General features: G+C 54.3%; 1 protein-coding gene across 1 annotated transcript; it reads left to right on the top strand.

The window, feature by feature from the left end:
* The first annotated feature begins 1,249 nt into the window (after nucleotides 1–1,249).
* On the top strand, nucleotides 1,250–8,659 carry CNGA2 (cyclic nucleotide gated channel subunit alpha 2). The gene is made up of 7 exons (XM_051788256.1): nucleotides 1,250–1,322; nucleotides 2,097–2,235; nucleotides 2,421–2,531; nucleotides 3,049–3,219; nucleotides 5,518–5,625; nucleotides 6,061–6,167; nucleotides 6,867–8,659. The coding sequence occupies exons 1-7, from the start codon at nucleotides 1,250–1,252 to the stop codon at nucleotides 8,288–8,290; spliced, it is 2,133 nt and encodes a 710-aa protein (XP_051644216.1). The 3' UTR covers nucleotides 8,291–8,659.
* The last annotated feature ends 3,265 nt before the right edge of the window (nucleotides 8,660–11,924 follow it).

Here is an 11,924-nt window from a genome sequence, read left to right as displayed (position 1 = left end):
CTTTTACCAGCCATGGAGTCTGATTCTGGTATTCCCTTGGCAGCAGGACTGTGACCTGGTGCTGGATTTCTCAGCCCCAGCTGCCCTGACTAAGGGGAGGGATCTGGAGAAGAGCCTCTGGTTAACGCTGTCCCTGTTGGGATGTGAGGCTTTTGTTTCCTTTCTTTCTTCCTTGCTTTCTCCTCCTGGCTGTGTCCCAGGGCAGCACACGTGGCAGGGCTGGGTGTCTCCAAGGGTCAGAGCCACAACGATGTGCACAGCAAATAAAGTGCAAGATGATGCTCGAGGGAGCTGTGAGGGAGCAGCTCCTGCAAGTTCCCATGTTCCTTTAGAAGGCAGCTGCAGGCAGGGAGCAAAAGGAGAGTTGGAAGGTGGGCATGTGTTGCTGCCAATGCTCCTGGTGAGCACTGTCCCCAGTGCTGGGGTCTGTGACGTGGGGACAAGAGCAGGGGGCATGGCCCTTGCTGCTGGGTGCTCACCCAGGAACCTCCCAGCGCTGCCAGCAGCCCCAGCCAAGGCTGAGAAGTTGTTTCTGCCTTTGGACTCCCTGCTGTCTGGGTGTTCAGCGAGATCAGAACCAGTGGAATTTAAGGCTTTGAAAGGAAAAGGTAAAGCTCTGATAGCAAAGGGAGAAGTGACTCCCAGTGCTGGTGCTTTCAGATCAGCCCTGCACAAGGTGCAGGACTCCATGTGCAGGTCAGGGACGGATCCAGCCTTGGCCACTGCAAGTGGTTAGATCCTGGAGGAAGGGGGTAAAAATTAACCCCTTCCTTTTTGCCTTGGGGATGCAAAGTTTTTGCTAACTGGTTGTTAGAATGGCTTTTTGAGCAAAATAATGGGGCAGAAATTGGTGAAAGATATGTTTCATGATCACCTTCAAACTCTGCAGCTCCCTTAGACGAGACTCCAGAGCAGCACTTTTGGTCTTCTGCTCCCTAAGCACGAGAAGAGGTAAGTGCATGTGAGGGTGTTAAAATGTGGCTGCTTCTGCCCGTTTTCCATCAAAGCAGTAGCTGTGGCACAGCCTCCAAAGCAGGGAAATAGCCACTGTCTCTGTTTTTCCCTGGGGCAGAGGGCTGGGAGGGGAGCAGGAGCAGACACAGGCTGCCCGGGAAGCATCCCAGGTACCATCCCCTCCTGTGGCAGGACCTGAGCCCGTCTGGGCTCTGCCGGCTGTGCCTGTCCCGGGGTGGGCAGTGACCCTTCACCAAGGTTAGCTGGGGACTCGGGGGTCACTGGGCTGCTCAGGATGGCTGCGACCTCCAGCCGGGCTCTGCCCTGGGAGTTGTCTGGGGTCCCTCCGGCCACCGAGGAGGTGACGGGTGCGGGGAGAGGGGAACACGCGGGTAGGCGAACGGAGCATCTCCGAGCAGCACATTCCCCTCCTCCCCCTTCGTCCCCAGACACAAAGCTGCTGTTAACTCCCCTGAAGCGCTCAGGGGACGGGTGTGCTGGAGCGATGGGAGCCGCGCGTGTGCGCACCTTCCCCGTGCACAGCCGGGGCCGCGCTGCCACCGCCGGGGTGCTGCCCAGCCACCTCTCTGCCTCTCTGCCTGGGCAGGAGTGCACAGCTCCGCCTGCCCTGGCTTGGCTTTGCAGGACAACGCGTTTTAAAAGCCTGATCGCTGCCGAGGCAGCCCGGGACGCTCCCGGGGAGGGATGCTCCCCTGCTAGCCCGGCGGAGGCAGCAGCGCAGTGTTGAAGGCTTCGGGGGACGCCAGGACAGTAAGTGGAGAGTGGTGGCCTCGCAGCAGTGGCACTGCTGCCCCAGGGAGGTGAGGAACGGGAGGGGTAGGGAAGGAGAGGCAAAGAAAGGGAGGGGGAGTCAAGGAAGGGAAGGGAAGGAAAGGCACAGGAGTGGTGGGGTAGGCAAAAAAGGGAGGGGAAGGCAGGGCAAGGCAAGGCAAGGGAGGAGGAGGCAGGGAAAACAAGGCAAGGAAAGGGATGGATAGGCAAGTCAAGGGAAGGGGTAATAAAGACAAGGCAAGTAAAGGAAAGGCATGGGGAGGGGTAGGTAAGGGCAGACTAGGGAATGCAAGGGCTCAAAACACATGATGTGTCCTGCATGTCTCGTGTCTGTTTTCTGCTTTTTGCAGGTCCCCGTGGTATCCCCACAGTGGTGATGACAGCAAAGAGCAATGGTCTACAGAGCTCAGCAGCCAACCACCACCCCAGCCCACCCACCCACACCCGAGCAGAGGGGGACATGGAGGGGACAGGGCCCAGCACCAGGAGGTCAGGCTGGTCCCTGCTGTGGTGGGACAGGGGAGGGGGAGGCCAGCTCAGCGTGTCTGCTGAGACCTGGCACGGGCAGGGCTGCGATTCCCAACCCCTGTTGCCAGCTCCCTCCAGTTCCCCTGGCTGTGGCAGGTGCCATGATGGCACAGTGTTGGTTGTGACACCCCTTTTCCCCACTGCAGGACCTGCTCAACCCAGGATGACACCTCCTCAGAGCTGTGGAGAGGAGCTCCCCCGGATGGGGAGGAGCAGACAGCTGCCTCGGCTTTCCGAGGCCGGAGAGCCTTGGCCAGGTACCTGTGTGTGCCATTGGCATGGGGTGAGCCTGAGCCTCTCGTGCCTGGCTTTCCCACTGGGGCCTTGCAGGGGTTGGGATCCCCTTCTGCTGTATGGCATTCATGGGATGCAGGGACCAGCATCTGTGAATGCTGCTCCTTGTGCCCCACTGACCATGGAGAGGGTTGTGGTATGGGATGGCTTCACCACCACTGGGGCCCTGGGAGGGCTCAGGGGCTCCTTTCCCTTGCAGGCAGCCCCCCTCTGCCCCAGTGACCCACAGATTCCTCAAATTCTTGTGGAAATGGCATCAGGATTGGGGGAGAAGCTGTGGAACTCTACAGGGGTGGTCCCTCTTGCTTGTGTATTTATGGTCCCACATCATCAATACTAGAGGGAAAAAGAAGTTTTTGGGCTTGAGAGGGAGCTGTGGGAATTTTGTTTTCAGCTGTAGTCCCCCCCAGTGGCTCTCAAGCTTTTGCTTTCTCCTTGCTCTGTAGACAGCTCCTGACTCTTCCTCTCTCCCCTGCCCAGGATAGCCCGGCTGGTGCTGGTGCTGAGGGACTGGGCCAACAGGAGCTTGCAAGAGGAGCAGCAGAGGCCAGACCCCTTCCTGGAGCGCTTCCAAGGCCCCGAGCTCCCGACAGTGGCTGCAGGCACTGGTGATGAACCAGAGGATGAGGAGACTGAGAAGTTAAACAACAAGTAGGGTCCCTTTCCTGTGGTCCCAGCCCTCCTCGGCTGGAGCAGCTGTCCGTGGTGCTCAGGGGCTCCCAGTGGTGGTGGCTGATGGAGGTGGATGGGGATGGGAAAGGGGGAGGTGGGAGGCAGGGGTGGAAAGGGTCCTTCCTGCCCTTTCCAGCCCCTGTCTTGGCAGCCAGCCTGGCTTTGCTGGGTTCTTTTGCTGGCACACAGGACCTGGTGGTCTGTCCCTGTGGGAAAGACTTGGCATGTGGGGTCTTCTGTCCTCTGGTCCATGCCCTGGTAGGAAACACACCTGGCACGGCTTGTGACAGGTAGCAGACCTCCCCAGTTGCAGAGCAGTTCCACACTAGGGTTGTGTTGGGACACTTGTGCCCATGAGGAGCTGGACACCAGCCCAGGGGTGCGGGGTCTCCACCCTGCAACCACAGCAATCCCACCCAGGAGCCACAGACACGTGGGATTTGCCAGTCTCATCCATCATCTGCAGGATGAAAGGAGATGAAGGGAATGTGTTTGCTGCCCAGGCCTTCCCCCCCAAAGAACAGCTTTGTGAAAAGGCTCTTTCAAATCCAGCCCTTTCATCTCCTTAGCTCACACTCCTGGTGAAAAGCAATAACCTGGTTTTTCTTCTACTGACTAATTAGAGGGCAAAGCTCACGGACTACTCTGGACCCTACCATTATACATGGTAATTAAACCACCAAGAAATAATTGTTTTCTGCAGGAGAAAAATATCTGAGCCTTGTATCTGGGTCTTTACTAGTGATGGGAGAAAAAACCATTCTACCCTGTGAGGTTGAGGGGAGTTTGTTAATAACCAGGAGGAGCTGAAGTGTGAAAGGGCTGCTCAGTGCCAGTGAGCCCTGGGGATGAGATGGGAACTTCTGCAGTTTTCTAGGTCTTCAACTCCAGAAGTAAGAAAAGCCCCAGATGTGGTAACCCCAAGTGTGAGCTGCTGTTCATGGCTGTAGCAGGCTCCACGGCTGCAGACCTGAGTGCAAACCCTTTGGGAAGAGGCAGATGATTATTCCCTTTTCCTGGGCTAACCCTGACCCTGGTTTTCCAGCCCTGGCTCCGCTGTCAGCATAATGTCAGTGACTTTGGCCACCTCTCATGGGCAGCACTGGTGATTTAAAGCTGAGATTGCATCAGCACTGTTATTGAGGTTATTATTGCTTGTGGGTGCTACAACTGGCCAGGCTGCAGGTCTGTGCTTCCCCCGTGGCAGTGCTGTATGTCCTAGGGAGCAGAGTCCCTTTCTCAATACCCCAAATATTTAAGTCACACTTTCTTGACAAAAAAAGAAAAGGCACTTTTAATGGGGAGGCTGGACCACCTGCTTGACTGTGGCTGTATGGAGGCTGAATGTGAAGGATCACTGCTGGTCCCCACGCTCCAGGCACCGTGGGTGCTGCTGCCTGTGCTGCTGGGGAAGGAAACTTCAAGGCAGAGGTTTTGCCTTTGAAGCTGTCAGAAGCCATGGGGTGGGCACGGTGCATCTGTTGGCAAGTGGGCTGTTTCTTTTCTATCACTGGAGGGAGTTTTGTGTGTTCAAAAGCTGGAAGGGAGGGAAGGAGGGAGGGGGACAGGGTGTTTTGCCCTGCCAGGCTGCAGCAGCTAAGCCTATCAGCCCAACCACAGAGTTTCTCTTCCCCGGCTTCTCCAGTGAGATCTGGCAACTGGAGCACACACATCTTATCTCCAAGTCTCAAGATGAGCAGGATCAAACACTTGGGAGCAGTTCAAAGGCTGGAGCCAGGGCTGTGCAGACTGCAGGCACGGTGGTGGCAACCTCACCATGCCAGCTGCCCCCAGGGCTGCTGCTCTGGGCCTTGGGCATCCCCTCCTGGTGCTGCCACTGATCTGCAGCACACTTTCCTTCCTGCTGTAATTAATCTTCTTTTAAGATCTGTCTGGCACCAGTTTATAACTCATCTGGGAGAGGCAATGTCATGTCACAAGAAGTTTTCTGATCACCCTCTCCTGTACATCTGTTCCTGGCTCTGCCACTGGGATGCTGTGTCATGTAGGATGCCTGTTTTGCCTTACAGTTTCCTCTTCTGGTACATTATTGAGTCCAGATTTAGGGATAAAGGAGCTTAAACAGTGCTGGACACTTTTGTTCAGCACTGCTGGGATCGGTTTTAGCTCATAGACTGGCGTTCAAGCTGCAGCAATATTTGAGCCAGTGCAGTGCAAAGGATGAAGGATGTGGCTCAGATGGTTCCTTCCAACCCTGTTTTCTATCTTTAGCCTTTTATTCATACATTGCCAGCTCTGGCCTCTCTCTGCTTCCAGGAGGAAATGGCAGTTCTTTGTGGTGGACCCTGCTGGGGACTGGTATTACCGTTGGCTGGCTGTGATTGCAGTTCCTGTCCTCTATAACTGGTGCTTGCTCATAGCCAGGTGAGCTGGGGGTCCCTGCCTTCCCTAAGCCTCCTGTTCCACCTGGTTGTAGTGGCTCAACCAGGATCAGACAACTGACACTGGTGGTGCTGGGGCTGGTGGGAACCTGAAGGAAAGGGACCCTCCACTATCACTGCGAGCTGTGCGGTGCAAAGGCAGAGCCTCCATCCTCTGGCCCTGGTTGGAAAGGACCACGATTTCAGGGTAAAGCTACAACTTGCATTTGGGAGGTGGTTTCAAGACGTTGCTTTACCTACATCATGGGAGGGCAGTTTTTTCAGAGAAGGGAGTTTCAATTTCTGGAAGAGGAGTGGCCAGCGGCCGAGCTCTGTTGCGGAGTTAGGCGCCTTGGAATCAGCCTATATTCAGCTGTAATAATTAGAGATAATATGGAGATTTTTTGGTCTGGCGCCCTGTTTTATGACCTTCCTCCAGGGCTTGCTTCACTGACCTGCAAGAGACCTACGTTGTCCTGTGGCTGGTGTTAGATTACATCTCAGATGCTCTCTACCTTGGGGACACAGTGATCCGCCTGCGCACAGGTAAGCACAGGTAACTCACAGCATCCTGGATTGTGAGTGCTTTGCTTTAATCCCATACAAGTGGAGATGGGCTGCAAGGGAGAGGCCTAATCTACAGTTCTGTTAGAGGGAGGGTTTTGTCTACCTTGGCACTCACCAGTACGAAGCAGTCTCCAGAGAAAGAATCTAATTAAAAGATCTGAGAAATGGAGTAAGTTTCAGAATGAAGGATTAATCATCCCAGCTTTCAGCTTCACCTTTGAATAATTGTACAAAATTACCTGCATTACTATTAGTATTCAGGCATAGTTGGAAGGTCTGTATCTCTGATTTTGCATCAGTTCAGCTAATGAATTATCTACGTGGAAAAATGGTAGAATTTAATGTTCTCGGAATGTGGCTGTTGGCTGTACGTTTTCTGTCGGAACTGCAATAATTCGTGATCTGGAGGATGGAAATCTTCGTGTCCCCATTTCTTCATGGCAACAGACTGAATCCCTGAGTGATATCTTTAGGTGGCTTTTGACAGATGAAGGGCTTTGGTGATAACAAAAGCTTGTAAACTGAGTAGAGCAGGTGGAACTGGTAATATTTGGATGACCCTGTGTATTCATGCACACAAGTGCATGACATAACCATAAACTGTTGCTCAAGTGCTTACAAAACAGGCAGAAGAGTCAAACATAAGCCAAAATAATCATATCATTTGCTTCTCTTTAGGGTTTTTGGAGCAAGGCCTCCTGGTTAAGGACCTGAAGAAGCTACGGGATAACTACATCCACACCCTACAGTTCAAACTGGATGTTGTCTCTGTCCTGCCCACAGACCTGGCATACTTTGCAGTGGGATTGCAATGCCCTGAATTACGTTTCAACAGGTTGCTGCACTTCTCCCGTATGTTTGAGTTCTTTGATAGGACTGAGACCAGAACCAGCCACCCCAACATCTTCCGCATCAGCAACTTGGTTCTTTACATCCTGGTCATCATCCACTGGAATGCATGCATTTATTATGCCATCTCTAAGGCCATAGGCTTTGGAGAGGACACCTGGGTCTATCCCAATGTCACAGACCCTGAATATGGGCATCTGACCCGGGGGTATGTCTACTGTCTTTACTGGTCTACGTTGACTTTGACCACCATTGGAGAGACCCCTCCCCCTGTGCGGGATGAAGAATATCTCTTTGTGATCTTCGACTTCCTCATCGGGGTCCTCATCTTTGCCACCATTGTGGGGAATGTGGGATCCATGATATCCAACATGAATGCCACCAGGGCAGAGTTCCAGGCAAAAATTGACTCCATCAAGCACTACATGCAGTTCCGCAAGGTGAGCAAAGACTTGGAAACCAAAGTCATCAAGTGGTTTGACTACCTGTGGACCAACCAGAAGGCAGTGGACGAACGGGAGGTCCTCAAGAACCTCCCTGATAAGTTAAGGGCAGAGATTGCCATCAACGTTCACCTGGAGACACTGAAGAAGGTGAGGATTTTCCAGGACTGTGAGGCAGGACTGCTGGTGGAGCTGGTGCTGAAGCTTCACCCTCAGGTGTTCAGCCCAGGGGATTACGTTTGCCGGAAAGGGGACATTGGGAAAGAGATGTACATCATCAAGGAGGGGAAGCTGGCTGTGGTGGCGGATGATGGAACCACACAGTATGCTCTGCTCACTGCAGGAGGCTGCTTTGGAGAGATCAGCATCCTCAACATCAAAGGGAGCAAAATGGGCAACAGGCGCACGGCCAACATCCGTAGCTTGGGCTACTCTGATCTCTTCTGCCTGTCAAAGGAAGATCTTATGGAAGCAGTCACAGAGTATCCTGATGCCAGAAAGATTTTGGAGGAGCGTGGCCGGGAGATACTGATCAAGGAAGGGCTGCTGGATGAGTCAGCTGCAGAGGAAAGCACAGAAGGGAAGAGCATGGAGGAGAAGCTGGACAGGGTGGCCTCGAACCTGGACACACTGCACACCCGCTTTGGCCGGCTCCTGGCAGAGTACAGTGATGCCCAGATGAAGCTCAAGCAGCGCATCACTGCTCTGGAGTCCAGGATGAGGCAGCAGGAACTGGAGGACTTCTTCTCTGACAGCTCAGACAGTCTGCTTGAGGACGAGGAGAAAGCTTCACCTGGTGGGATGCACTGAGGGGGAGCAGAGGTGAACTGGATGATGTCTGCCTTGCACTGAGCAAGTTTTTGCTGTTTCACAAGGCAGATCCTGTGGCTGCCTTGCCAAGGACTTCTCTCAAGTCCTTAGTGTTGCTGCTGCCACTGCCTTGATGGCACCTGACATGGCTCCAAGTCAAGGGATTGTTGTGGCTCCTCCTCCATCCTGTCCCTTTTCTCATTGCCTTGATCTGAGACCTTGGACTTGGGTCACTAAAAAGAGAATAGTTGATGCCACAGATGACATTTCCTTCCAGCTCCTCCAAAAGGTCTGTGCCCACCAACCCTCCTTCCTTCTGTTTGCCTTAATAGAAGGTGGGACATGAACCTGGCATGGAGAGACCAAAACACAAGCCAGATATTTACAAATGCTTTTTGTGTTCAACCTTTATAACTCACTTTTGGTAATTAGTCCCCACAGAGTGTCTGTGAATGCTCAGTCTGCACCGAGAGGCTCCTTACCTTCAAGATACCAAAACTCAGCTGAGACAGGATTTCTGGGTCACTGTCACTGCCCAGATCATCAGCACCCATGCTGAGGCTGGAAACTGAGCTGGCAGGGCCTGCAGCTGCTGCCTCCTGATGCCTCTCTTTTCCCTTCTTCTCTGTTTGGTGCAGGTGGTTTGGTACCCAGAGCACTGCACCTTCCTGAGGATGCTGTTGCCAAGTCCTCCCACTGCAGAGCCAGTGGGATTCCCATTTGGGCTGTGGATGTCTTGGATGACAAGTGCAATACCGAGGTACAGGGCTGGTTGTGCTACGTGCAGGAGGAAGACACAGACTGTCTTTCTCCTCTATCTGATGACAGCCAGATGTGCCAGGAAGAGTTTGACTGAAATGACATGTTTTTAAGGAACAGAGCCGTGGTGGGAGCCAACTGTGCCCATATTTGCTTTGCTGTGGGTAGCTCAGAGAGAGCGCAGAACACATTTATTTTCTTAGGCAGGAGGTTTTCTTGTACTCAGTGGGAGTTTTGGGGCTTTGCACGCCAATTGCCTCCTGGAGGAGAAATGAGTGGCAGAGCCACGGGGACACGTGTGAGGGTGGAAACGTGGCACCACTGTGTGTGCCAGCAAAGCCCTGCTGCAGCCCTGTGGGCTCCACGGTGTGAGCAGCTTGATGGTGAGGGGTGCAGTGCAGGAACAGCCCCAAAAATCTGCAAGCAGCAGCAACTTCAGCGCAAGCAGCAGTGCCACCCGTGCCTCAGGGTACCGGGCAGGTGCTGGAAATGGAGAATGCAACCTCTTTTCTTGCTTCTGACCCATGTGTTGGCATGTAGGGCACCCATGTGGCATCTGTGGGGTGGGCTAGGGCTGGTTTCCAACAGAACGTTTGGTGGAGAAGGAGATTCATGTGCTGGGTCAAATCGAGCTGAGAGTTTGGCTAAAATAACGGGATGATGCACAGGGAAGCATCAACTCGGAAAGGTTGATAGTGGAAAACAGGTAATTTCCTTTGTCCTTTCTTTTGCCTCCAACGTGAGACTGCCTCTCTTCATTTCATATGAACGTTTTCCTTTTAAAAACAATGACCTTGCTTTTTTGGGATTGGTGGGGTAGGAACGGTTACATTATCAAAATTAGAATTCGGGGTATGATAAGAAGGTATTTTTTGTCATCTCTAAATTAAATTGTAGATTTTCTGTTTGGGGTTTTTTGTGTGATTTTTTTTTTTTTTTTTAACATTTATTACCAAGACGCTTTTCATTGAACTCGAGGTGGTTTCATTCCTGCTTTTCCGTACAACGGCACGAGCCCAGGCTCCCCGCTTCCCCCTTTCCTGTGAGTTGTCGCCCCTGAGTTTGCCGCTGGCTCTTTGCGGAGCCCCCCAGGACCCCCCGCACCCCCGGCCCAGCGCTGCGGGGCGCAGGGGCGGCAGCGGCCGGCAGAGAGCGCTGCGGGCCGCGGAACCGCCGCGATCGTGATGTGCGGGACCCTCGGGATGTGCGGAATCCTCCGGGTGGAATCCCCTGTGCGGGGTCCTCTGGGTGTGCGGGACCCTCCGAGTGGGACCCTCTGGGTGGGATCTCCTGTGCGGGACCTTCGGTGTGTGCGGGGTCCTCTGGGTATGCGGGACCCTCCGGGTGGAATGCCCTGTGCGGGATCCTCGGGGTGTACGGGACCCTCCAGGTCTGCAGGACCCTCCGGGTGGGATCCCCTGTGCGGGACCCTCCGGGTGTGGGGGCTCCCTCCGGACAAGACCCCCTGTGCGGAATCCTCCCTCCGGGTGGGGGGACCCTCTGGCTGTGCGGGAGCCCCTGTGCGGGATCCTCTGGCCGTGCGGGACCTGGCGTGCGAGGGATCCTCTCTCTGTGCAGGACCCTCTGGGCAAGCGAAGGACCCTCTGTGCAGGACCTTCTCTGGTGGACCCTCCGAGTGGGCAGCGGGATCCTCTGTGCGGGACTTTCTGGGTGGGCAGAGGGACTCTCCGGGCGGGACCCTCCGTGCAGGACCCTCTGTGAGGAGAGGGGGACCTTTCAGAGTGCGGGCGGCGGGGTCGCAGCCTTCGGCGACACGACCCCAAGTGTTTCCCGAAGCTTCTTCCACCCGGACCCGCGCCCCGCTCCGTGGGCTTTGCCTCATTTGCGGGGCGGAGCGGGGCTGGCCGGGGGACAGCGGATCCTCTGCTCCTTCCCCGGGGTCGGGAGCTGCCGGCAGCTTAGGGCTGGCTGGCTTATTCCTGCGGACGGGGAGAAAAAGGAAGCAAACGCCCTCCCTCTCCCTCGGTTTTAATCCGAGATAATAATGCACTCGGGAAATTTTAAGCCTTCAGACAAATGACCCCAGGGGATGGCTTTGTGAATTCAGAGCAGATCCCGCTTGTTTCCTCAAGGCGGCAAGCCAGGAAATCATGGATTGATGAACCGCTTGACGGGCCTGCTAATGAAATTAGCAGCAGCTCCATGATTTTTTCAGTGAGCGGGACAGGCAGATGTTGAAGGGAAGCACACAATGGCACAGCTGCACTTGCAGGCTGCCTGAATTCCTGGCAGAGCGGACACGGGGCTCAGCAGACACAGCTTTGGCTGCTGCCCGTTTCACAGGTGGTTTTACCTTTCCCTGCACTGCTAAGGCTCTCCTGGAGGTGGGGAGCAGAGGGTTGCCGAAGGCTGCTCCTTAGGGCTGGCATCCAGAAGGAAAACCCAAGGGTACCCACTGTAAGGGTCTGCTCAGTGCCCTGCAGTGACTTGCCCATGCACCACAATGCACCGAGCTATTTGGCCATATATTATTAATTGTTTCTTTCTTTTAGATCTCTCCCACTGCCAAAAATAATCCCCTGGACAACAGAAGCTTTCTCAGCTGTGGGTTGTGGATGGGAGAGGTCAAATATGGAGCAAATATATTGAAATTTGGAGAGGTCATACCAGGGGGAAATGTGTGTGCTTCACCAGGCAGCCCCCCATGCAGTGCCACTGAAGCAGGGAAGCCCCCTGACTTTTACAGAGATGTTTTCTGCTACCAGAGGGTGCATCTTCTGGCCTCACCTGCTTCTACCAGAGCTGTGGGAAAGGAGCTGGGATGCTCAGGCGAATCAACCATAAATGTGTCGTGTGATGCTGGGTTTCTCTCCCCTCTGAGCGTCATTTCTAGGAATGAAATAGTCATCCCTGG

The sequence above is a fragment of the Manacus candei genome, unplaced genomic scaffold (assembly GCF_025592945.1).
Source record: "Manacus candei isolate 608988 ecotype Guabito, Panama unplaced genomic scaffold, ASM2559294v1 h1tg000003l, whole genome shotgun sequence".
Taxonomy (NCBI): domain Eukaryota; kingdom Metazoa; phylum Chordata; class Aves; order Passeriformes; family Pipridae; genus Manacus; species Manacus candei.
The sequence above is the reverse complement of the archived record's forward strand: the minus strand, read 5'-3'. Positions and strand labels throughout refer to the sequence as shown.

What these genes read in the sequence shown, in the direction of transcription:
- CNGA2 (XM_051788256.1), top strand. Translation starts at nt 1,250, where the DNA reads ATGGCTGCGACCTCCAGCCGGGCTCTGCCCTGGGAGTTGTCTGGGGTC. An exon ending in ACAGGGCCCAGCACCAGGAG is followed by an intron (nt 2,236 to 2,420) that starts GTCAGGCTGGTC and finishes TCCCCACTGCAG; the next exon opens with GACCTGCTCAACCCAGGATG. An exon ending in GGCCGGAGAGCCTTGGCCAG is followed by an intron (nt 2,532 to 3,048) that starts GTACCTGTGTGT and finishes TCCCCTGCCCAG; the next exon opens with GATAGCCCGGCTGGTGCTGG.